This window comes from Tetrao urogallus, assembly GCF_951394365.1.
Source record: "Tetrao urogallus genome assembly, chromosome: 4".
In the NCBI taxonomy this organism is placed as follows: domain Eukaryota; kingdom Metazoa; phylum Chordata; class Aves; order Galliformes; family Phasianidae; genus Tetrao; species Tetrao urogallus.
The window spans coordinates 31,796,454-31,824,129 of NC_136817.1; the positions used below are offsets into that span (position 1 = coordinate 31,796,454).

The window sequence follows — 27,676 nt, forward strand, 5'->3', positions numbered from 1 at the left end:
GGCAATGCAACAGTTAACTCAGCTCTCCGATAGGGTTCCACTTTCCCCATATTGCAGTTTTCCCCGACGAACAGTCTTAGTGCATACAGTGAACAACTCCAGCTGTCTTGATTTCAGGGAAGTTATGACAATTTACACCTATTCAAGACCTGGCTCCCTACGTTGCCATATAGAGAGTGACAGAGCAGCCACTCTGACATGCGGCATCACTTACAGTTCAGAAGAGAGCACCACCAACAAAACAGAAAAATGCATTTGCCATTTAAGTGGATGTTTAAACATTTTGAATGGATTATCTCTCATGTGGATGCCAAGTCTGAATTCTCATTTGAGAATGAAGTAACACGTGAAATGGATTTGACATGTTCTTAGAACACCAGGAGTATCATAAGATAGCCATTTCCCCAGTTTTTGTAGTCTTCTCTGAGCAGCTCAACTTATACACAAGGACAGTTCATTCCGTTCACCACTCTTCTTGCTTTCTTCAGCTCCCCACTAATGAACATAAATCTTGTTTTCAAGGTAAGGACTGTGCTGGACATTCCATCTTGTAGAGTGACCAATCCTCCTTTGAGCAAACTAGTTTGAAGATAATGGGAACAGATGAAACAAATCCAGTTTGTCTTCAGCGCAAAGCCACCAACTTTCATCATTTGTTTTAATTAAGGCTTCACCAAAAAAAAAAAAAAAACAAAAAAAAAACGATAGTACCATCTTTAATAGCTGAAAATTAGCACACTCCTTTCAAAACAAATGGTCCTGGAGTGACTTCTGTATCTCTACCATCAATTGTCTTCCTGAACAAAGTAGTATCTCACTGGTGGCCCTGGCAAGTCTTCATCTCCATCAGTCTCTGGAGCAAACGATACTGTCAAGTCCACATACTTTTTGTCAGCTGATGGCTTCACAAGCTTTTGCATCCTACAAGGAAATGAATAACAGTTTAAGATAAAAGAAGGAATTGCAGTGTGAATTCAGAGCCAAATAAGGACTAATTTCATTACCAGAAACCACAACAACGGAGCACGAGGCTTCTTTTAATGTCGACACAAAAGTTGTTCTTCCCTTTCAGCTACAGCAAATAGAATTCTGCTACTTCTGACAAACTTTTCAGCCTGCTAGTGAGCTACAATGCTCACTAGTGCTCAGTACAAACAACAGGAAACGGGCAGTTTCAGATGGGATTCCTCATGCACATGATTTCTCATTGACATCCTACTGAGATACAAGACAAAATTAGTTTTCTGCCCAGAATTCTGGTTGGGAAGTAGGATCAAACTCTCGGCCCATCCACAGTGGCAGCTTTTAGTACTTTATTAGGGAGACCCACTCCAGTGCAAATATCAGATGTGCAGTTCTCATGGAAAGTGATTCTGTTGAAATTAATACTTTTCAAGTCCTTGAATTCTGAAGGTGAATAGCTAGGAGGGGGGAAAAGCATAATCTTTAATGACCACATAGTGAGGTCATTAAAGGTGAGCATGAGATGTTTCAGCGCTGCTTCCCCTTTTAGCTCTCTGTACTTTTATTACTGCAACAGAAGCCTCAAAAGATACTGCTAGCACTGTGAAGTTGCACAATAAATACTTCAAGCTCACTTTCATTACCTATCTTTAGATGTCTCAGAACTACTTTCTCGCTACTTTGGAACACTAGTTCACAAGGCCAGCTCAAATGGCAGCAGGCTTGAAGAACACATTCATTCTGATTCCCTGTAGGACACGAGAGAAGCATTCACTTCTTGCTATGGTTTAGGATGCAGGACAGAAAGCTGCTATCCCTGATGTACTTGTTCTCTTGCAAGAACACAAAGTTAGCCTCTTTTCAGCAGAGGTATTGATGTCACATACATTTGCATGAGGAAATTTCAAGTTACCGAGCAAGGTGATAACCACGTCTCTAAAACCTGTTTCTGAGGTGTATGCTACCAGTGGAAGCTGAAATTCTGAAATGAGATGGTCTAGTAATGCTTGCTGTCATATTACAGAATCAGAGGATCATTTCTGTTGAAAGGGTCCTTCAAAGACCATCTAAGTCAACCACTCCTCACATGGCAAGAACATATTTCACTAGATCAAGTTGCTCTAAGCCCCACCCAACCTGACCTCAAATTTATGTCAAGGGATAAGCCACCCAAGAAGAAAGATTTTAAGCATCTCAAAAACAACAACAACAAAAAAAAACAACACACAAACAAGACCAGAGTTTGCTGTATACTTCTTACAATGCTTTTGGGACTGCTTGTAACAGCATCCCAAAAGAGTGGTAACTACACAGAAAGTTTGAATAATGCCTGGGGGTTAACAGAAATTCTGAATATTATTACAAAAGGCAGCTTCAAACCATGCCTTTGATTTTGTTATACACTCCAGTCAGTCAAAATTACAGCCATGTAAGAAGGAACATAAACAATTTATTCTGAGGTAGGCTATATGCCAGGCACCTAAAGGTAGCATCAACTTTGGACTCTTCTCCCCATCAAAGTCATCCCTTTGCTCACATGTATACTACTTTCTCTCAAGTAGATCTTTTGTCTCAAGCAGACAACTGATCAATGCAACTATTTACTCAGCAATGTCTGTGAGCACTGACCAGCATATGCTCCAGAAGAGCTATGATGGACAAATTTTGAGCTAGCAAAGTTCAATCAACATATATACGAATCACATCTAGCTACCCTTTTGCAAAGGCCTAGCAATAAAAAAAAATAATGCTCTGCCCTCATACCTTCCAACTCAATGTGCCCTGATTTCCTATCAGGACACGTCACTGCAAACCCTTGCAAACTTTTCAGTTTAAAAGGGCTGAAGTGAGCTACAACCTGAAGGAATTACCGCAAACTTTAACAGACTACCATAAATCTCAATCTGCAACCAACATGTTCATTCCTTCCTGAATGTCTTCTGCTTTCTGGACTAAGCTGATAAATATCACCATGAGTTCTAAGCCTGATTAAAAAGGATCAGTTTGTCTTATTCTGTTAAAATCAAAGCATATTATTTCTCCCCAAAATTGTCAGACTTCTTTGGCTTCTCATGCTAGCGTCCATCAGTTAAAGCAGCATTTTGCAAATCTCCTTCCTCAACACTAAGTTAATTTACCTTCTCCTCCAGCCCCCAAATATTCGATTCCCAAATATAAGTAACTAGCAAATGCTTGGGGAGAAAACACTGCTGTCAGACCCACAATCTTGCGTTATACCAGTCAACATGATTTGTAGGTGCACTCACATATCTAGATCCATTTTCCAGTTATACTTACGTCAGCTTTAATCTTTTAATGTGACCTGGCATCACAGGAACATACAGCATTTTGACTCCCTGTACAACCATAGTTGGTTCAATTCCGTATTTCTCCTGGAATTCACAAAGCACATTAAAGGACTGCGCTGACTGCACAGACCAGCAGGTACAACTGATGTTCATACTACATCTAATGACTGAAAACTATAGATCTCAGGCAGAAAATATGCTAATGCATGGACACTGATGTGTTATTAATATACAATTGATCGAGTGGATTAACAAAGAACTTGGGATGTATTTTACTTAGACTCAACCTCCCATTAACATCAATTTTTTCTAGAATTATTCTGGTTTAAATAATAATTTGACAAACGCAAAAAAGCCAATAACCCCAAACAAGAAGGTTCTATCTTCTCATCTTGCATTAACCCAGTGCAATAGGTATCTTACTCTGACAGCGTTTATGAAGTCCAACAGTGTAAAATCCTCCTTTCCATAAATTGTCCACCTGTCCCAGATGGTAAATGATATCCCATTTCTGTTTTAAAGAAAGAATGATTCTTTGTTACTTTAGAACGTGAACTCAGGCATTTCCTTTAACTATATATCAAAAAATTGCTACCTCTTCCCATGATTTGCAGTTTTATCTTAATCTCTTCCCTCCCTGATGCCACTTCTCCAGCTCTTTCACCTGCCTAAGCACAAGACAAAACCTGACTCCAAGTGAACACAGTATTGGGTAATGAATTTTCTGTTTTCAGGCCTGTTGAAAAACAGGTTTTGTACTGACCACACGTTCCAGTCTGAGCATGCAGGATGTTTATTAATAAGCAGGTGACACATTTATCTCATCTAGATTTTTAGAGCTAGCTACCAACAGCTTCCACTGAAAACCAAAATAAACCCTTAAAACCACTAGTTTTAAAATTAGGACAGAAGTGTTTATCAGCTGCATTTCCAAACAAGGAGTTCTCAAGAGATGCATTATGGGACATCCTTGGCAGTACTGAGAATTTCAGCTACACTGTTAGTAGTAAATGGCTAATGGAGCTTGATAGCAAGCACTAAGTGACCAATCTTCAACCTCAAATATCTGTAACATTTGACCAGAATTTGAATGCGAACTTTGATTCCACCGTATTTCTGCTACACGCACATATACAGCACTGATCTGATTGTGAACTTAATAACTGTACATGTCTTGCACTTGTTTTAAGTGAGAAATAGCATGCTTCCAGAATATTACCCTTCTACCATCATCCTTCCTACCTGATTTCAGTTCTTCTTACTTTAGCTGTTTCTGTGAAGACCATTATGGGAATGGCTAGGTTCAGAAAACAGTTCTTGTATGCATCAGCTGGGTAGCCACCCACAACTTTGATGAGTTCCAGTGCAACCTGCAATAAATAACAATCACGTGTTTCCTAAGACCAAAAACAGGTGTTGTATCATCAACACTAATTTAGTTAACAGACCACACAACAATAAGCAATATGCGTTGTTGAGATGAGCCTTTGTACAACCCACACATTCAATTGCATATGAAGATGCAAACCAAATACACCACAGAAACCAACTCTGCTGCAATTAAACTGTTCAGAAATACTCCTTCTGCAGGAACTCCTGCAAACTTTTCCAATTCTAGACACTCCCAACAAAGCATGTAGTTCTGTTGGGGTGCATGGATGTGAACTACTGCGGAACAGATCCTTACTACTCTTGACACTAGCACTCTGATGGAAGCTGTTAAGTGCAGAAAACAAACCGAAACTCTGATATTCCTCTTTCTGGACAATGAGAAAGGAAATCAAGAAAGGATCATAAACAAAAGCACCAAGGGTTGACTACAGCTAAAACCAGACTGACCTTCTGTACTGCTACACAAGAAAAATTGAAGAATATGTCCCGGTTTTGACCACGGTAGTAGCAGATGTAGTGCTGTGATTTAAATTTAGGAGGAAAATAGTGCAGATACTACACTGAAGTTTGAGTCGTTGCCGAGCAGTACTTACACTAAGTCAAGGACATTTCAGCCTCTTGTACCATCCTGCCAGTGAGGAGCAGGGGGTGCACAAGGAGATGGGTGGGAATAGAACCAGGACAGCTAACCCAAACTGGCCAAAGGGATATTTCATACTGTATGGTGCCATGCTGAACAATAATACTGGGGAGAGTCGTTCAGAGACTGGCTGAGCACTGGTTGGCAGGTAGTAATTAGGAGTGCGGGGAGAAAAACGGAAGCGACGTACATCCCTTCCTTTTCAACCCTTACCACAACCCAAGAGTTTTACCTTTTTTCCCCTACATCACTCAGCCAACCCACTGCAGGGGAATGTGCAAAATGGGTGTGTGATGTTCAGCTGCCTGCTCTGCCAGGTAAAATCACAACAAAATCCACGTTTGAGATAAAAGTATTTATTACCTATCAGACTAATAACTACCATTATAGTAGAGATCACAATGATGTATTCATACTGATTTTTAAGCCCGCTTCTTAAATGAGGTTCTGTCAGCATAGCATTAACGAATATCCAGATAGCAGTGGTTTTAGGCAAAGAACAGTAATTGAAAGACATACTACGTTCACTATTTTTAGAAGCATACTCACCAGCCCTGAAACTGCAGCTGTAGCTGTTGCAATTGCAGGAATAATCTTGCCAGCAATGCGCTTTGTTTTGAATCTATCAGCTGGTTCAATGTTGTACATCTTGGCTCGCAAGTTTGATGCTGCTGTTATGAAATCTACATGTCCGTTACTATCATCATCTTTTTCAAAGGCAATGGGCTTCATTTCTAAGTCATCTGTACGTGGGCGAAAAGCAAAAATGATTATTAGAAAAACGAAGGGGTCCTAAGCTTAAGTTACAGGCAATTAGAACTTCAACAGATATTTTTCATGTTCTGGAGCTTGGTACTCAACTTATAATTATACTTGCCTTTCCAAGCTAGAAGGGGAAATTCCCATACCAGCACCTGCCATGGTTATTGTTAGAAGTGAGCAACACAAGAATTATCAAGAGGTCCAGAATACTGTTTTCCTTTCAACACCATGAATTAATTCTGGATGGTCCTGTGGACGTTTCTTATTAAACTCTACTCATATAGCTCTTCTCCTATGAGAATTCCCTCTATGAGCCTTGTTCATCTGCAACTATATTGGTATGAACTCAGAAGCATGGTAGACAGAGATTAGGGCTCTCCATGGGATGATCCAGAGCTAAAATAATCTCTCCGCTGCGGAGGTTTTAGCCCTCATGGCCTACAGATGCACAAATGCAGTTCTTGCACAATGACCTCTTAATGTTACCAAATGCAACAAGATTCGAAAATCCACATTTTAACATATCTAAAAGATACTGATGAAGATTATCAGCCTTCACAATTTAGGACAATTTCAGATTGATTCCTGCAAGAAGTAACTCTCAGCCTTCTCATGCTGAACTAAAATATCCAGCTGTAATCTACTCAGGATCTTTCTCTTCCTTCAAGTTTAATGTGCCAGTATCTGCTCACAGTTAGCACAGCTGTCCTTACATGGTAACATAGCAGAGAATCACATACCACTGAATTACGAGATGCCTGCAAGTTTTCAGGTCAAGCAATTAGGACAATTACCTGCACAGTACTTCAGAAAGCTTAGCCATCAGCTACCTACTTCTTACAGAATTAAACAACTGCTTTATCCAAAGACCTGAATGCAGTGCAATTGCAAGATGTCACTAAGCTAGAAAGCTAGTATGCACTACTCACTTTGCAGAGCTTCATTGGACAGTATAGACTTCTCCAGCTGGAAAACAGCATTTCTTTCATCCTCACTGCTGACTGGAATATGATCGGGTTTTCTTGCAGTTTCATCAGTCTGTACAACCTGCAAGTGCGTAGCGTTTAAAGGAATAAAATACAAGCACTTTGTACAAAATTTGTACTAAATTTTCTATGTTCCCTGCAGTCTTCCCCACCCAGGTATGAGAGACATGGACTTACTAGAGCAAGTCCAGCCAAGAGGCATAAAGATCATTAGGGCAGTGGAGCATCTCTCATATCAGGAAAGGTTGAGAGAACTGGTGCTGTTCAGCCTAGAGAAGAGAAGGCTCAGCAGGATCAAAGTATAAAAATATCTGGTAGCAAGGAAGTACAGAGCCAGACTCTTAATTTGTGCCCAGTGACAGGACATGGGGATAAAGGAACAAACTGAAGCACTCAAAATTCCATGGGAAACATAATGTTTGCATTGGAATAGACAGTTGCCAGAGATCCTTCCATACATCAGCCATTTTGTGGTTCTATGTCAAAACAGTTTTTTGTTTCATGATGCAGGCATTCACAAGGCAAGTATTAACACTGGGCAAGAAAACATGAAACTACCTTGGGAAACGTTATCTATGACTTTTGAGTGGTAACAAATGCTAACCACCACACAATAACACTTCAGCTATTTTGAAGTTAACACTTAAAAAACAAACATAAAAGTAAAGATACTTCCATAAAACTACCTAGAGAGAAATTACAAGTTTTCTCTAACCAAGGATGGCTTTACAGTTGCTCATGAATCACATTTTTCTACTTCTATTACATAAATACAGCCTTGTATAAACTTAAAAACCTTACTGACTCAGCATCACACGTGCACTGAAAAAGCTACAAGTCATTTGCACAATCCCCCCCAAAAAATCCACCTTGCAGTTAGCATCCGGTGCACAGACACCCTAGATCGATCAAGCTGAAGCAGTCCTACATGTCTCATACTTGTTTCCTCAAAATTCATTTTCATTCATGTTTATTTCAGACCAGCATTAAAGCACAGAGTAGTGGAAATAAGCAACACTGTGTGGATTATGTTTTCTGGAAACTTAAAATCATACTTACTTTGTTTGAAGGTCTGAACTCTGGTACCTCCACAGACGAAGTTATCTTCAGAATAGTTTCTTCTGACAAATCCTATTATTGTTTTGAAAACAAACAAACAAAAAACGATTTCAATTTATATCAACTGAAAAAACCCTCTGCAAAGAGACTTTGTTTGCAGGACCATTTAAAAGAATACCAAATACGAAAAAAAATCCCAGAAGCAGACAGTGGTGTTTCACTGAAACATCATCACTGAAACTTCAGATGAGGCTTACAGTGCACAAGACCTGCAGAGGAATGAAGTGCCTAGCACTTAGCAAACTGAGTCAAACTTATACCTCTGGGAAATCAGATTACTCCTATAGCCATATCAATATGTAGAGGCAAAAATTTATTTGTACAAAATGTCAGATATGTATGAAATACAGCATGATAGCTGCACTGATAGAGATGCATGTAAAAATAGGTATAAAAAAAAATTAAGTCCAAGCATTAAAAAACCACAATACATTTTATATGATGTTAAAATGGTATGTGTTTGTCCACAGAGTACTGAAAACAACTGGGACACTCCAAGACAGCATAAACTTGTTATATTTTGATTTTTGCTGTTTGCAGCACAAATGGCAGGACAGTTTTCCTGGGAATTTTGCTCTGCAATGCACAGCAAGTCTGACTGGCCTGGCATCAGCCTTACTGCACAGCACCTGGATGGCATAGCTCTGTCCAGGGTCTCCTAATTGCACATAAGGGAGCCTTACTCGTGCACAACACTTGAAGTAGTTAAGGACATAAGAAGCAAAATGTAAACACGTGACTTGCAAGAAGATCCAGTTAGACAAGACAAAGGCTAGCATGAAAAAGGATAAGCAAGCAACAAAGCGGCTGTAAGTAGTAAAAATAACAACTAAAATAAAAACTCCTCAACAACATTCCTAATATGCTTAAAAAATGCCTGAAAAAGATCTTTCAATGCAGTTATTATATTACATAGGAAAAGGTCTGTCAAAATAAGGATTTACGACTTCAGAGCTTACTGAAAATACCTAACCTGAACTACTCATGCATTTTTCTGGTTTGTAATTCAAATCAAGACAAATATGTATAAACAGCTGCTGAATAACCCATGCTGATGGGCAGATTAAGAATCATTTTAGTTTTGCAAAGGACAGGCAACCGGATCAAAATTGTAAGAGTATATACCCAGGTTATGAAATAAGAACACTACTGCAGTATTGATTACCTGTTCTGTGAAAGGAACACAGTACACTGTAGCGAAGAGTTTTGCTGCACTCACAATGAAATCATAGTGCCTAAAGTGGAAGATAATTTTTAATTTTTTTAAGTTTCAATTACCCACATGCACATTTGCAATTATATTCACAGAGATCTTGCAAATATACACAGAGAAAAAGAATTTCTAATCTTCAGAGCACATTGTCTAAAATAAAGATTTTGAGGTCCTCAGAAGTCTTCCCCAAAATTAAGTGACATTTTATGAGTATGAAGTTATTTAATGCTAGGATTAACTGTACTTTCGTAACCCCTGCAGTCAAGAGAGCAACTACAAAATCTTACACAACATTAATGCGCAGATAAAAACCTTCACCTCAAAAATTCTCTGATACTTAGGAATGGTCTCGATTTTCACCCACACAGAGAATGAGGAGTGTTTCTTTAGTCACACAGTAAACAAGATCTGTTGTTCTAAGCCTTTTCATGCTAGGTAGATATTGTCAGAACTTCTCCTAGCACCCTCTGATCTCATGTCAGAGTTAAATTACCTGTAGTAAAAGTTCAAGATGGCTCACTCAGTCTGCCACTACATAAAACTCTGCACTAGTACACATCAAATTATCAGTCCAACTTGCAGTGCCACAATGCCACTGCTCTACTATGGGGTGAGCTTCACAGGGTATTTTAAAATGCAGAGCAATACTTACAAAGGATCATTAAAATCAAACTTCACTGGGAAAGGCGGCCTCTTTGGTGACTGCCAGAACAAACCTGGTTAGAAGACAGAGTTAAGATGAAGTCCTACAACAGCAACACGTGACACGTGCCATGAATTCACAGGAGGCACACAGAGGTGTTTGCACTTACTTCCATCTTTTAACCGTGTATCAAGGGGAAATGAATGAAGAAGTTGAAGAGCCTAGAAGGAAAGACAGTGGCTTTAGCAGTTTGTCAGGCTGACGCAACATCACAAAATCAAAATCTCCTTTTTAGTAATAACGTGAAATCTTTACACATCTTTTAAGGCTCTCCAATATATACCACAAGTCTTAAAGAGTTAAGAAAATCTAAGACCCCACCTCTCACCTCACCCGTCCCATGTCCAAGCAAAATAAGACAGTAAGCAGAGTGTTTCCCCAACCTTATCACACCTATAGGATTCTGGCATACAAATTCACAACTGGGAAAGCAACATTTTCAAAATCTAACAACTGTCATCACAACACAGATGTGGTACGTTTATTAATATACACTTCTTTACTACAGAATTCCCCCCATCCTCCCCCAAACACACTTGAAGCAAAATTGTGGATCACACTTGAAGAATAAGTGGCCCATATTTCAGCCAACCTTTCTTTGATAGCTTTAAGAAAAATCAAGTATACAAATACAAAGAGTTGAGTAACACAAAGTCTACTGGGAGATAACAAAAGGTACTGTACTTTAGTAAAAGATACCTAGTCATTTGGGAAAAATGCCAACAGAACTGCATGGAGAATCCTAAATAGAGCTATTAGGAAATAGTTAATAGAATAGTCTAAAAAAAAAAAAAAAAAAAAAAAGAAATCCCCCCCAAAATCTCTACAGTAAAAAGAGGTAGGGATGCAGTAGTTTTAGATTTCAAGCAAAGCTTGTTATTAATGAAGAAGAGAAGGAAACACATGCAAAGACTTGGAAAGCTATTTATTTAAGGGTACCACGTCCCTGTCAGTCCATAGGTGCCCCATTTCCACACCCTAGTTACCTACCTTGTGGCTAAAATACTTCTCAAACTTTACTCTTGCAAGTTCCACACACTGAGTCCAATTTCGGGGTCTTCTGCTGAGTGTTTTAATAACATGAAAACAGCCTTCTAAACTCTCCCCTGATTTCATTCTCTAGATACAGAAAACAGATAAACAGATACAGAAAAATAAACAAATATTTAAAAAGATTAGTCACAAAAGTCAAACAGCAAGTATGACCTTATTGAGTCGTGGGTAAAAGGAAAGGGAAGGTCGCTTTGTGAACATTGACCTTCATGTGATCCCTTCCCCTATGGGTTCTCCACAGAACTGCTGTCCGCTTGTTTCACTTCCATCTTCCTTGTCCAAATGACCATTAGCCATTATAGACACAAACAGATAAGTGTGCAAGTCTAATCTATTAGGTAATCAAGTTCACTCAGAAGTACATCTTCTCTTCATTTTTTCCCAGCTGACTGCACACCTGTATGATACTTACTGTTCTTGCTAACAACCCCTCCGTTTTTAATTTCTATATCATATACAGAATCCCTGAGCTACAGAAACAGGCCACATACAAGACTAGCTCTTAGTGACAGCAGAAAAATCCTATGAAACATCACCAAACTTGGCCAAATAAGCTTTCAGAAAATATAAACAAAGTCAGAAAACAAATCGTACTTAATATAAATGGAAACAAAATGCTTAAAGCATTAGTTCAAACTCCAGAATTTACCCAGGCACCATTCTCCTACCTGTAAAACTTCTTCTGCAGATGGATAGGTCTGCCAAAACTTGTTAAACAATGAAGGCTTGTGAGAAAACAAACTTTCAAACTAGAAAATAAAAAAGAACAACATGGCATTTAACACCAAGTACCTCAAATACCTCACCTTCTCAAATACACAGCCATTTCAAAAGCCTGGGAACTTATTTCCTTACCTTATCTCTTGCCCACTGTATTGTATGTTCAATGGCAGCTGGAAAAGACTTCAAAGTGCAAAAAGGTATTTCCTCTTCTGGTGGATCCCGCTATATTTAAGGGGAATTGTTTGTAAGGGAAGGCTTAATAAAGTTTATTACCAATGATAGGACCAGGAACTTCAAGGCTACATAAGTTTCCAACACCACTATTATAAAATACAAGGTAGCTCATTTATGCCTAAACAAAGAAGGATAAAACAAATTTTGTTTTATGAAGAAGCATCTGAACAACACAGGAAGTAAAACTTAATCCTAACACACAAAGAGCAGAAGTAATTACCAGCCAGTTTATCCAAGGTGTGCAGCTCACATTCACATACACTTGCAAGGTAAAACCACCCTGTCTCACAAAGCCTGAAACATTTTTTTTCCATGCACTACAGTAAAGCTGTAAGAATTATCAACATCAGTGCTGCATGGCAAGTGTAGCACTTTCATAGGAACTTAAGTTGTGGAAAACCGCAAGGGTTTGGGGGTAACTTCCTCCCTCCCCATTTACAAAGAACTGATATGCATCTTCGTACAAACATGCAGACTAATGTCTACTACTGAGACTTGTGTTTCTCCTGCCTGCCTTTGGAGATAGCATCACCAAGAACAGAACAAACAGGCAGAAAATAGCTCAAAGAAAGAAAACCACAAGCAAAAAAACAGCTTGCGTTCTTACTTTGAAGGGAATTTGGGGGGAAAAAATACAGTCAATTTCTTGTCAAGCACTTAAGTCATGCAAGAAGGAAGTCCCTCTTTGGCCTTATGCGGTATTCAGACCTTATTCAAATGAACTCAAATTTGTCCAAGGCATTACTTCAATACTGTGAGTTACATTACAAAATTTTCTCCCTCCCCCTTCAAAAGAGGGGATAAGATTTCTTTCATCATTCACAGAGCTTTTAATTATTGGCCTAGATGTAATCACCAGGTAGGTAGAGGGCACAGTACCACCAGTCTGCTCAAATTTTATTTCTCATGGAGCTTTTCTTCAGAATCCAAGGAAATAATTACTTCCTAATAGGACTGAATCTGAACAAGTCAAATAAGCCACTTATTTTAGACAGATACATAAACAATTAAAGAATCATACTGTACCACTGGACTAACTACGGCAAAAGTTGGTAGTCATAAACAACTTACGTGACTATTATATGACTCTGTCACATGAGGCACAACAACTTCTGTGTGTCCTTTTGTTCCCATGGTTCCAGAGTCTATCAGAGGACGCAGGTTTGCTACACAACGACTGATATGAAAAGACAGATAATCAGGATACAGAGTCATCTCTACACCTGCTTTGCAGACATCACCAGAGCACAACCCAAACAGTCACTAGGGACCTTTCAGATCAGCGGAAAGCTTAAAACTCAAGAAAAGAACAGGTTAAATAAGATGAGCTACTTCAAGTTACGTCACGTCACCATAAACCAGTGCCAATCTACAATTCATTTTATAAGTAGGGATTTTTACATTGAAATGTAAGTACATATTCCCATGCATAAGTAATTCAATCTGAAGACAGCTACACTTGCAATGAACAGGGACACCTACAGGTAAATCAGGTTGCTCAGTGCCTGTTGTTTATATCCTGAATATAAACCTCTTCCTCCTCCCAGCCAGCAATCTTGTCAAAGGAGCAGAGTAAATCTGAGTGAAACGCTATCAAATCTTTTAAGTAGATGCAATCCACCGTGATTAAAAATATAAAAACAGAGGTTCACCTACCTATCAATGTATCTCCTTGCTTCCACATTGTCCAAAGCAGTCACAATCACATCTTGCTTGGTGTAGAATTCATCACTGTAAGTGTTTTCAGTGGCTGGACAAACTTTATTAATGTATGAATCAATTTTTAAGCAAGGATTGATGTTCAGAGTTGCTTCTGCTGCAGTATAGCTTTTAGGCTTCTGAAATATATACACATACATGCATATATATTATTAATATTCTGATATCATTAATATCACACCTGGTCACAGAAACATTGCTTTCATTTGCTAATCAGACAATTCACTTGAATAAAAATGCTAGAATGCAAAATATACAATAAAAGAAATTATTTACTTACATAGCTCCTTCACATGTATTTCTCTTAGGCTTCGTCTTCTGTTTTATTTAATGTAGTGCATAAATGGCACAGCACAAACGTATCCAGGAACTGAAACAGATGCTGCATACTGCCTTTCTTACTCTTGAAGCATTTTAAGAAAGGTGCAATTCATGACTTTCAGTGGGTAAGATCGTTACTGCTACTTTGACTGTGCAGCACAGATATCAAATATATATGAACAATCTCACTACAGCTAGGTGTCCCACACAAAACCAGTTTCAAAAGCCCAACTGAAATGGAATTCTCAACCTACCTGACGCTTCTATGACTTCAAAATACTGTATTCAATTATCTACAGATCACCACTAAAGACCACCACCAGAACTCAGGACAGCGTGGCTTCTGAAAGCTTGCAGAGTTCACTTTCCATTTAACTAACCATCCAAAACATAATTCATTCCCAGATTTGCCCAACAGACAGGAGGTAAAAAATCCATCCACTCGATTTTGGGCAGAGGAATCCTTTTTCCCTACTGCTGTCGGTTGGACCAACTTTTTTAATTCTGTGCCATGTTTGCAAATAAAGGGATATTCTCTCTGCTTCTAAGGTGTAAAAAACATTTGCGCCTGATACTGAACATATGTATTATTTTCCAAGCTATTTACTTGCTTGATAAAGACTAAATTAAGACAAACCATAGTATCTAGCTAACACTTAAGTCAAATTGTATTGTTAGTAGTAGTAGCTCAAGAAAACTTCTACTACTGCTGTCTGTCTAGTTTATTCTCCCTGAATTTCAATGGTATAATAGGCATATTAATTCCTGGTACTTTCTGATGCACCACAGCACTTGCAATCTGATTCTTTCTCTGAACAGTTGAGAGATTTCATCAGTCAAAGACACCAATACAAATCAAGGTCAGATGAGTTAGGTTTACTCAACTGATACCAGTGATAATGCCAACACAGCATAGCCATCATTTAAAAATATACTGGACTCCATTACAGCTGGTCTCTGGACACAGATACACACATTCAGAAGTCGAGCTCCCAGTGGTGACACAGAACAATGAAACAAAACAATAGTCCAAGAAGTATATTGAACAAAAAAGCCTACCTGTATGTGATGAGGTCGAAAAAGAAACTGTCTGTTCAGGTTGGATTTTTCTATCAAGTCTGGATCTGTAATTGTAACCTAAGTCAGAAGGGGCAAAAGCAATAGCTGAAGTTTATTTAAGTGCAGCACTAAGAGATACTCTTGAAGCAAACTGTACAGAAGTCAAAACAAAACACTCCTCCCATTATTAACTATGGCCCACAGCTCTGTCCATACTCATAATGTCCATTCTCATACATTTTCTTTTAAAACCAAAATACAGCAAAGCCACTCCAACTGTGTTCTGCCTCTAATTGCATAATTTCACTCCACACTGAGGCCATTTGTCTCTGCGCCCAGACACTGACCTGAAACAAGGCTTTGACTTAACACTTTTTAAGTAGCCTAAGCATTTAATTCTTCCTTGTTACAGTACTTATACATAAGCAATGTGAAATTAACCGATGCATGTGACTTACCAACCCTTTATCTTGCCCAGTACCAACACCAAGAAGTGCAAAGTTTTTCAGCATTTCACAGCCTATTGCTCCGCAGCCAACCTGAAGAGAATGAAATTTTCAGAGAAGTCTTTGCAAGTGAGATCACTGAATTAAAGTAACACCGACAATTCAAGAATCAGGAGAGTACTATGAATGACTTAAACTCCATGAAATTCAACACAGATAAGCACAGACTCCTCAGTTGGAGCATGTGTAAGTACAGCACTGGTTGTGGAGGAAGTATTGCTGTTGAGATGGGCTCTTGATGAACAGTAAACTAAACACGAGACAATAGTATATCCAATCAGTAATTAAGTCAAACTTCATACTGAATAATATTAAAAAAAGAGTACAGCCACTGGATTGAGGAAGTGATTAGTTTCCTTTCCTCAGCAGTCACTAGACTATATCTAGAATAGAGGATTCAGTTCTGTGCCCTTCAACACAAAAAGTAAAAAAAAAGATTAGGTATGTCCAACTTGGGGGCTGGAACACCTGTCCTAAAAAGAAGATAAGGATCTATACGTCCATTAGCTGGAAAAGAGAAAGTTTGAGAGGGACATACTAGTGACTGATTAGGAAAAGGTTCCTGCCCAGGCAAAGCCAGTTTCTTTTTAGAAGTGTACAGTAGTAGAATGATACATAATGGACAAAAATTGAGAAGACAAAGTTCTAACCTGGCATAAAGAAATACTTTCCTTTGTAAGATTAAATAGGCATTGAAACTGCTTGTCCAGAGATGAGATGAACAACCTTTGTACTTACAGATTTTCAAGACTCAACTGCATTCTCAGCTATGAGGCTAGCTCTAGAAGTCAAGCATTACATAGAACACTGTGTCATGCAGCTTAGGACTTGTCTATTGCATGAATGTTTATGACAATTTTAGACCACTTACTCTGTTTTAACGTACATAATGAAGTCTGACCTCTTACCTTCAAGACAGGTGATGTCAGTTGTGCTAGTGGAGTATTAGCAAAAGCCTTAAGCGTCAGTAGTACTCACCAAGAAAACATTCAAATCATGCAGCTTCTGGCATAGAGATTCTCCAATACAGGCCCTCAAGGCATCATACCTATCTCCCCTAAAGAGAGGCAGGAAACAAAAACAGAAGAGTAGGAAGTTATTTTTTTCCATGGGAGTATCATCATTATGAAATTCTGTTTTGATGCAAATAAAGAGACAGAGTCCCCTACAATCCCCATTCCTCCCATTCTCAAATAGGACACACACTTTTAAGCCCAAACTTCTCTCCCTCCATAAAGCTGCACTAAACTAACTTTAAAAGACATCTGTGTGTACTTGAGAACAGTACATAAAAAAAGCAGACTGTATTTATATTTACCGTGGAAGAAATTCTTCAGAGCCCATCTTTTCTAGAGGAGTAACAATGTCTAACATATCTATATATAACTGTAAAAACAAAAAGAATTGTGAAAAACTCCAGTTTGTTAAGCAGTAAGCATTTCAGTGTACAGCCAAGCCTAGAAATTTTGTTATAGCTCATTATAGTTTACCACACAATTTTCACAGACAGGAATGCCTGGAAGTCACTGAAATCTGAACCACAGCCTTTTTACTTGGACTGTGATGTCTGTAAGCATAGGATTGTGTGATCCTCTGAATGGGACCGTGATGCTTTTAACTTTATTCTGACGTTTGCCCTATAAGTCCTGAAAGCACTGCTCTCGTACACAGTAGTGGTATTTGGGAATGCCACACTGAGTACGACGTCTGAATCCTAAATAGAAAAGTTTTAGTTAAAACTGCCTGCTCATCTATACTATGCACACACAAAACCACCATATTTTTCCTAAGTTCAGCCTCAAGTCTTTTTCCCCCCATTAAAGAAGTTGTTCAACACTCGCAACACAACCCCATGTTTGTCACATCACTGTTAAAATAAAGGTACTGAAGGAAAAAGGCCTTACCCATTGCTGCAATGGAGAAAATTTTCCTGTTACTGCTTTCAGGACCTCCTGGCTAGCCACACCACCCACTGCTGCCGCCAGAGGAGCTAAAAATCCCCGAGCAGTTCTGGACAGCCACTTCACTATATCTCCATTTACCTGAGGCTTAAAAATAGAACAAAACAATAATGTACATGTATCCCTTCAACCGATCAAGTCACCACTTCAGTGTCAAAACTATTGGTCTATAGCAAAACAAAGAAATTACCTCTGACTATGGTTTCCAGCAAAGGCAGACCCACTACACATCCTGATCTTATAACAAGCAGCTACCTAAAAACTAAATACAGCCACATGAATTCATCTTTCATTTTAGGCAACCGCGTGGCTGGACTAGTGCTGATATACCATAATAACTTCTTGCACGGCCTTCAGAAAATCACCAAATTCATCTAAAGACGCATACAAAGATCAGAACAAGGGCCAAGAACTAAAGCACAACCTTCAGACAACTGAGTATATTAGAAATTACTCATGATACTCATTTGCTACTCACTTTGTTTTCCAGGGTTTCACTTATTGACATGGCTATTTTCAGCATTTCCTCAGCATCTTGATTGCATCTGGACACAAGAGTGAAAACAAGAGTGGTCACTCAAGTATTCTTAAGTTTTACATTTAGATGGAATGTAAAAATGTCATCAACTGAGAAAGAATCACTGGATACAGGAGAAAGATTTTGGAGATTCGCATTGGCTTCAATGCTGAGCATTAAAGAAGCTAACATTGATAACATTGGTAACATTTTTCACCTACATTTCAGCTTTTAATTTCTATGTCATCTAAGTACCAGACAGACAAGGAACCCCTCTGCACATCAAGCCACAGTTGAGATCTCCCTGTTTCAAGGCTTAGCAAACACAACACTGCTGCATTACCCAATGTTTGGCATGCGACCAAAGTTCTCCTCAAAGTGGTTCAATGCGAGCATGGCAACATGGATTTGCAAAGGTGCCTGTTAAGACAACAACAGCTGTTGATGTATCACATACTCAAATTGAAGGAGATAAAACCAACAGTTTATATGAACTATTCAGCTCCAAAAATGTTAAAGTAGCATTAAGAAGCCAACTTGAAACATCTGCTAGTGGTTTTACAAAATAGGTTTCGGTTTATGAAATACTGCTCAGGAGTACTGCAATACCCCTTGTATTTGTTGAATACCCACATCACCCACATCCTACTAGAGTCCCCAAAAAGAATTTAGTGCTGAAATCATCAAAAACAGTAATCTTCACTTAATTAGACATTAAAATGCACTGCATTATGCCAAGTCTCAGTACCAAAGCCCAGCATTAATGGCCAACATCAGAAAATCTGAGCAGACAAGTTAGATCTTACATTACCAAACAAAGAAATCACTAGATCAACATTTTTTTAGTTACTCATCTTAATGAGTACATGGCTGACTTTTTAAATATTATTTCAATTAAACTGTGTTGGAGGCAGAAACAGGTAGCTTCCTCTTGGATTTTAAATACCTCTGAATCATTTTACAGAGGAAAAAGAAATTGTTCTCACACTTAACTGCAGTTAATTTTTTTCTATACTGCCCTGGCTTTGAACTCATTTTATTTTTTTAATCAAACAAAGCTCATTAAAGAAAAAACACTGTTTCTTTTAAGCATTTATACCATCATCCATTAGAGAGTTATCGAAAACTGATATTTTACACAGCAGATTTACAGAGAGATGATTAAGCTATGAATTTATAATATAATTTGTGCAATTAGTGAATAAGTTTCTCCAGAAACCTAACTCACAATGCAAGTTCTGTTTGAGCACATAATCTGATGCCCTACTCCCATTTCATCCTCTAAACTCACATTTAACAACTGTAGAAGTCAGAAATGGTTACTATTACACATAAAAAGCTGCAGATTATATTCTATGTAGTTTCAAGGTTACAACACTGACACTCAAATTCCCATACATTAATTACCTCAGACTTGATAAAATCTGCAATTAGGCACATTGGATTTGTTAGCTGCTTCTCCAACCGTTCCTGGAAAAACAGAATTCATTAAAGTAACGCAGTCACTTCACACAACAGTTACTGCTTCTTGAGAAAACCAATGCTCTCCCTGAAGAGACTAAGAAGTGATTATCTTTTCTTCATAGCATTTATACTTACTCCCTTCATAAATACAACTAGAAAAGATGCATAAAACAAAACTGAAAGTTTTGTCAGTCAAAAGTGTAATGGATGTTTCACATCACAGTAGCAAAACCCATTTCTCCAACTGCTCTGAGGTCACTTATTGGATATTTTATAAGCAACTGGTTGTGTGCATGTACATCTTTGCAAACTCACCAAAACCTGAAAGCCATTGCTTTGCAGAGACAGGATACACCCCCTGAGCTGCTCATTCTCATATCAGCTGCAGCTGGTCCTCACTTCCAGCTTCCTTGCAGGACATTTAAGTGCAATTAGCTTCAACTCTCTGTGGGCCCAAAGTGGCACACAGCACCATATAGCTTCCAATCCTTTTCACACATACTCATCAATTTTTCTCAGAAGGCTGCCAAGAAACCATATATTTGTAGGCTTTTATGGGCTCCCTACCATATAAGAATGGGCTGCCCATATATTTTTTTTCCTGTACTAGTTAACTTTGAGTTTAAAGTATTTCTTACTCTCTGTGATTTACTGTCACCATCCTCCCCAAGTTAAATGTGAACACGAATCAAATGTAACCAAATCACCTCCTAAACTCTGCTTTCAATGCTTACACTGTTAACACTGAAGAACCTGGCTTTGACAAACACACTTACAAAGTAAAACATCTTGGGTGTCTTCACTTGGACAGCTATGCCACCATGCAAATAAGGCTCCATGTCTGATGTATTTCCAATGCTGAAGGAGTATGGCGACACCACTGAAAAGAGGAAAGAACACCGTGGCAGTGACAGACAACACGTGCTACAATTCTACGCAGGACAAAACAGGCTTTCTACACCTCCAAAGCTTTTTATGTTCTAACCTTTTAGTAGGTAGCCTTGCTTTGAAATCATGAACACAGCTGACTCTCCTTAACTAACGGGATTGCCCCTCCCTGCCAAAATATTAATCTCACATAATCTATTACGAAATAAGCCTTTTAGAGTAGTTTTAATAACAATTCTGATGACCACAGCTCTGTAACAAAAAGAAATCACTCTCACTTCTATTTGGACTGTGCACAGCAGCATCCAGTGTACTACTCAGAGTAAGATTTTAGAGAAGACTAGAACAAAAATAATAAAGAAACAAGCTCCAGCTGCCAAGTAAAGCAAATGAAATCTTTCCTCTCAGACCACCTGGAGCATTATTCAGATAAAGGAAGCTGACCAAAACATTTTGGTAATTCATGGGACATGAAGACTGAAATCAAAAACTGGGTCATAATTAACAGGAAAGAACTGAACATAGCACCAGAATTGGCTAAACAAATAAGTCCGGAGAAAACCAGACTCAAGCACCCCTCAAAGGGACAGCTTTCATCTCAGACCACAAAGTAATTAAAAACAACTGAAAGTCTCCTATGTCTGCTCTCCCTTCTTCTCCCCACTCCCCTCAAGTAGATGGCTCCCCAGCATGTAAAGGGAATTGAGTACCAGACCTAGAGACCTCCACGACAGAAACAAAAGCAGGGTAAACTGAAATTCATGAGAATTGCTTCAAAAGCATGCTCAGAAACAGAGTGATAGCGATGTATCCCTCTACGCTTAAACTGTAACACACGGAACTACCAGGCAAACAGTGACATACACAGCAGCATTAATGTAGTCCACAACAGTGACAGAAGCACAGGCTTTACACAATTCCCAAAACAAACAAACAAACAAAAGTTGTGACAGTAACCTCAGAAGCTGCCAGCTACCTTCCACTAGCTGGGAGTTTCTACTGCTCCTTAAACAGCAAGACAAGTTTAGAAAAGCTTTACTAAACAGAAAAGAAATTAAGACTACACAAGGAAGACCTCCATATCAGAAGACAATTTTTCTTGTGAGCTTACTGTAGATTCTACACAATCCAGTACTCTTCTGGCTATAACAGCATAGTGAGCTCACAAAAAGCCCAAGACATACACTGCAACCAGCAACGCTCTACCTGTTATCTGGTGCGTGGTGCCATTTAAACATGACATCCCATTTACTTCCCGAAAGGTTAAGAACTGTCCTGTTTCAAGCCTGTGCGGATGATTTTCAAGGCAAGTGACGATACCAGGATTTGACTGAAAGCAAAAGCAGCAAAGTTAGCAAAGAGAAAAGACGTCACACATTATCAAAAGGCTTTTCTGACTAGTGAAACTGCAGTTACTAATACTTCCAGCTCCGCTTCTGCCATACCAAAGGAGCCATCTATGACAATTTTTTCCAATCCAGAGAGTGGAAATAGGGCGCAACTAAGCTCACTGTGGCATGCAACCTGGACAAGCCATGACATGTAACTCTCTATGGCTTATGTAATTAATGAGAATAATCAAGTCAGTAAAAGAACTGGCTACCAAACCATTATGTCATGAACTTCAGATCAAATATGATTTGTTATACAGCCCCTTCTAGTTTGATACTGTTACATCTGGAGCGGACAGAAGACTTGCAAATGGATGAACAATGTTCTAGTCTGGACTTTCCAACATAATTGAGAGGAGATGAATTTTACACTATAAAATACAAGATCAACTGGATAGCCTCTCTAATATTTTCCAGTGGAAGTGTTAGCAGTAACACCTCTACATCACCTTAGCTTTCAGAAGCTACAATGATCAAATACACATCTTCTCAACATGGGATCTCAGTCCCTTCTATCATCCCAGTAGTCCTCCTCTACAAGTGCTGCAGTTTCTCACTAAGAAGTGGCTAATTTCAGGAGTATTTCAGGGCTTCTTTTGAAGACTTAACCTATTCCCACACCACGGCTACATCCTCTTCTCTCCACATTTTATCTCCTTCTTTCTCTAAAAAAGCCTGAACATTATGATGCTGCATTTTAAGTAACATCCAGGAGGCACCAGTATGCTCTGTGGTATTAGCACTTATCACTGACTGTTTTTGAGAGATATTACAAACATGGAGCTTGGTCTGCCTCTGCTATGCAGTTTTCAATTCCTTAGCAGGCTAATAAACACACTAGAACACACTGTTGGCCATGAAGCCAGTAATGACTTATAATAAAGCAAGGTTATGGTTGCACAATTACATTTATCCCTTACTTGCGTAATATTTGAAATGAAGATCTCCTTTGGCTCCTCTCCTGTTGTATCCAACACCTCAAATTCATCACCAAAGTCGCAAAACAGACGTGAACATATGCCATATACATCTGCACTGATGAACTACAAAACAGCAAAAATTGTGAGCATCTCAGAAACAGCTTATGCCAAAGGAATGAATTCTCACAACCAACTTTGTCCTAAGCTAGCAGAGGGGACTTCTGCTCTGAAAATCTGGTGAAAATCTGTCACAAACACCCAGGTCACCGACTACACAGCACAGTATTGAAGACAGACTTGGAATACCTCATTAGCACTTCAGAACCTCTGCAAAAAAAACAGGAGTCACAGCAATAACAAGTGAAGTACTGCCATTTCTACTACAGTCAGATTTAGTCTCACCCTGTTCTCTTTGAACAAGAATTATGTGCTAATGGTGACAACTATTTCTTTACTATGAGATTTTTTTTCTAATTTATTTCTAAAGAACAAACCTATGGTTACCCAAATAACATCAAACATATGCACAGAACAGTAGCAGCAAACTCCCCAAAATCACACTGCTCCATCAACACGGTATCTGCAGAAAACTATATACCTCACAACACGCTTTCTCCATTTCTGGAAAGAGCATGTTGCAGAATGATCACTGTATGGATTAATGACCCTCTTAATTTTTCTATTACCTTAATGGGTGGCTGCTGAGCATGACAGAAGTCATTAATCTTCTTCTGCAGTGACAGACTTACTTCAGTCAATATGACACACTGCGAGAAAGAATACAAATAAAGCTAAAACACCAAAAAACAATCAATGCTTCAAGGATGGAAAAAGTACTAGTAAGTTAGTAACTAGTAAGTTAGGAATTCTGAACCTCTAAGACTCCTTTCCTCCTCCCCTTGCTTAACAGACAAAGAGGTCTCACGTCAAGTTTTCTCATTAGAACAGGTGGGTTACCACTCCAATAGCTGGGGAAATTAGGGAAACAGGGCCAGGAACAGCAAATTCTCACTTTTTTACTGCAGCTGTGAAACAAAACCTAATTACAGTACTCTAGAAAATTATACGTCATTTCTGAAAAAAAAAAACCGTAGCTCTTGATTTTTAAGATTAGAATTAGCAAATAATAGTACTGATATATTCTAACACTAACCAGTGCATACCAAGAAGCCACTCCTTCGCATAGCTGAGACACTCAGAAATTTGCTTAGCTTGGGTATTATCAACAGACAAAAAGTATGAGATTCCAACTCATCCTGACTCAAGCACACAGGCAGCAGACAGCTGGCTGAACAACTGAAAAAATCCTCATTCCACTACAGAGTACCTCACATTCTGCTAATTAGGTACATACATATATAAGTAACCTAATTGAACAGAAAGCTTTTCTGCTGCACAAAATACAATGCACAAAACACAGGTAGAACATACTGCAATATAACTGAAAAAAAAAAGTCACAGTTTTATTTTGTAAATAAGAAAAACATTCTATCTCAAATCTCAAGTAACTACTTATTGTCACAGAAAATTCCATAATTGATGTGAACTGCTAGGAACAGAAACAGTTCCAGTCTTGAAAAAACAAGCAGGATCATTTAATTAGTCCCAAACACATCTTTCCTTCAATCATCTCAGAATGTACTTGAAAATTTGTTTCAATTTCATTTACTTACATAAAAAAGATCAAGTTGTTTGCTCTGTTGAAGAGTGACATACCTGATATTGCTTTAGGAAAGACAGATCTATGCTTTCATCTAGTGGCACAGTCGATGCTGCTACATGCACATATGGATTAAGTTCTGCAATGTGATGAAGAGTGGCCTCAGCCCTGAAAGAACAAAAACAGGTTTTTTCAATGCATTTAACAAAATGAATTTTCTAAACTGGACTTCATACTACACATGCCCTACAAGAGCTCCTAGCGACAATCTTATTTCTTCACATTCAAATTCCTAGCAGGTCTGAGGAAAAAAGCTGTATCCAATGGACAGTAGTACATGCTGATGTTCTGACATCATGGCCATCTTCTGGTCTTGCAAAAATGGATGAGAAAGTCTAAGGAAGAAATGCACCCTGGCCCTCACTACTAAATTTAAGAAGTGAGATAGTCAACTTACATTCACCCCAGAGACTTGACCAACCTGTTCCTCTGACTGATTATGTCGTCTTCGTGGATGAAGAAGTTGGTCCCTAAATCCCACTTTGTGCATTGCTTGGTGTCATGAACTGTAAGAGCCTAAGAAAGAATAAAATAACCCACACCTATTGCGTTAGCACACAGAAGAATGGATTAAGCCTCATATAAATTGCTGTAGACTAGCATCACAGAAGGTCTGGTTGTAATGCATAGAGGAATGAGCTCCTCCAATCTCTTTGCCAAAAGACCTCTTCCTATTTGAGAGAGAGGAATGGATCTGGAAGACAAATTTCATTAAACATTTTCCTCCCAGCTTGCAGAGGTGAGAACATTTAAATACTGAGGATGATTTCTGCCACACCACAATTAAAATGCAAAACTGCAATCTGTAATTGAACAAGCTCCCAAACTTATTATGGCTTTTTAGTGATTGGAAGAAACAATGTTAAAAGGCTTCTCTAATAACATTAATCCCAGCAACAAAAAAAAGCAGTTGTCAGATTAAAACATGCAACTGTTTTAGATTCTGTATAAATGGATTCTGACAGGTGACAGAATAGGGTAACATTTTGAAGAGATTGGCTTTTGCATTTATACTACTCGCCATTTATGAGAGATGGCTTTGAAAAAAAAAAAAGCATTCAATACCTGATCAGCAGTTGTCTGAAATATTTCATGTGAACTACTTCAGAATGCTTCTACTGAGGATCTAAGAAGGTATGAAAACTCAGATTTCACAGTAATGCAAGACTCACACCATACCACTATGACATTCTGAAGTTTTTGTAGCCAGATCCTCATAAGTTTTGCAATCTTCCCACAGAAAGGCAGTTTCAGAAACTTAGGATTAGCTAGTTTTGTGGTGCTGCCCCTTTCCCTCCCGCTCACCGAAGAACAGAACTACTTTACATACCTTTACGCCAGCCAGAATTATATTTTTGGCTAAAAAAAATAAAAAAATAAAAAAAGAGGCTGTTACAGATTTCTCACAAAGCTCTAAGTGAAAAGCTACGTGGGTGGACAGTAGCAGTATGCCATTCCTAAGAACTTCACAGCTTAAGGGTTTGTTTTCTTTCATGTTTAGTTTAAGCACTCTACCACCACTGAAATCAGAACAAGAGCAAAGTTAGAAAGACTCTTCTACATTTGTCATTCATCAGCTGTTCATCCCACAAATGTGATTACAGAGATGCTAATGAAAATAAACAGCAAAACCTCACGTACGCATTCTGGCATTTGGTGAAGAGTTCTACCGAAGGCAACTTAATGGGTAATAATCTAGGTATGGACAATACCTGTCATGGCTGTTTTTTAAAGAGTAAATGAATGGTTTTTGGGCCCTCTTGCACTGGGACAATTATACAGTTTTAACCAAATTGCATCTGTTCCCCTTCCCCATTTTCTGTAAAGCGATAATTCAGTCTATAGTTGTCCCTATAGTTATTCCTATATTAGGTTTATTGATAATGAAACCTGAAGGGATAATCCAGATTACACACTCTCGATTTCCACCCACACATGAGATTTTGGGTAAAGCTACCTGCACTACAAGCATATTTTCAAGTAAAATTTAAAACTTTGTTCTACTGGAAAGCTTTTTAGACAGAAGTCCTCAATCTTTCTGTCATCTATACTACTTACACATGCTGAACATATATTCACTCAGATACCTCACACGTTCTTATTACATCTAAAATAAGCTTTAGGGACAGTGTGTTTATGTATGCTTGTGTCTGCTTACACAAATGATAACCAAACTTACCAATCTCCACACCAAGACCACCTACACCACTCAGGAACACATGGGACTGAGCCATCTTCTGCATTGCTGTGTCTCCAAGAACATACCTCTGCCGACTACATCAAAGATAAATTCAAATTAAAACAAGACACAAACAAAATCAAGAGCAAGCTAAAATGCTTTCAGTTTCCATGGCTATTTCTTTCCTCCTAGTGTCCCAATCAGCTTTTAATCTGCAGTACTATCTTCTGCAGATGAACATGCATCAGCAGTGACAGGTGCACAGCTATATTTACCAGTTTTCCAATCAACAAGAACTCAGAATGCAACATGCATAGTCTGAACTGTACACTGGTTTAGGAAGTAAATGTTTACCAAATGCAATACTTGAGTCCATAATACAAATAGCAAAATGCATATAGTAGAGTGCTTTTCAACTCCATGTTTTAGAGAAAAAAAATACTTTTTTTGTTTTAAATCAGTGCAATTTTTTTTTTTTAACAACAACCTCACATCTGGACAGAAAACAGATGTTATGACACTGGGAAAAAAAACAGTTTCACAGGAAAATGGGTTACATCTTCAAACTATAGTTTGTGTAAGAACTGGTTAAGAAGCTTGGCAGGAAGTAGATCCATTTTGATAAGCTGGATGTTTTTTCCTTCCACTTTCAAACCAAAGGAGGAAGTAGCACAAGTAGGCATACCTTGACCCAACAGGCAGTAGGTACTGCTTTCAAGCCCTGTCTTTCAAATTAACGTGTGTAGATCTAAGAGCTGCTGAAACATCAAGAACGACACTTAGAAATCAGATACTCTCACCTATACAAAGCATCGTCGATTTCCATAGAGTCTGCTGCCATGATGCAGTGCGATTGATTTGCACTAAACTGGTTACAAAATAAAGAATATAGTTAAAATAGATTTCAGCTTCCCTGACACTTCATTTATCCTGC

The 27,676-nt window shown here is 38.5% G+C and overlaps 1 protein-coding gene across 1 annotated transcript; it reads right to left on the reverse strand.

Moving 5' to 3' along the window:
• Positions 1 to 785: 785 nt before the first annotated feature.
• Positions 786 to 27,583, reverse strand: UBA6 (ubiquitin like modifier activating enzyme 6; the record flags this gene model as incomplete). The annotated part of the gene is made up of 32 exons (XM_079534691.1): positions 786 to 921; positions 3,262 to 3,356; positions 3,696 to 3,783; positions 4,515 to 4,642; positions 5,854 to 6,047; positions 6,996 to 7,113; positions 8,112 to 8,183; positions 9,337 to 9,406; positions 10,037 to 10,100; positions 10,197 to 10,248; positions 11,078 to 11,206; positions 11,809 to 11,889; positions 11,996 to 12,085; positions 13,169 to 13,274; positions 13,754 to 13,935; positions 15,197 to 15,274; positions 15,655 to 15,735; positions 16,681 to 16,759; positions 17,021 to 17,088; positions 17,607 to 17,750; positions 18,142 to 18,208; positions 18,524 to 18,600; positions 19,588 to 19,650; positions 20,421 to 20,524; positions 21,739 to 21,862; positions 22,844 to 22,966; positions 23,530 to 23,610; positions 24,560 to 24,671; positions 24,985 to 25,079; positions 25,894 to 25,922; positions 26,743 to 26,837; positions 27,543 to 27,583. 32 exons carry the CDS (start codon positions 27,581 to 27,583, stop codon positions 786 to 788), a joined length of 3,066 nt encoding a protein of 1,021 aa, XP_079390817.1.
• Positions 27,584 to 27,676: the final 93 nt, after the last annotated feature.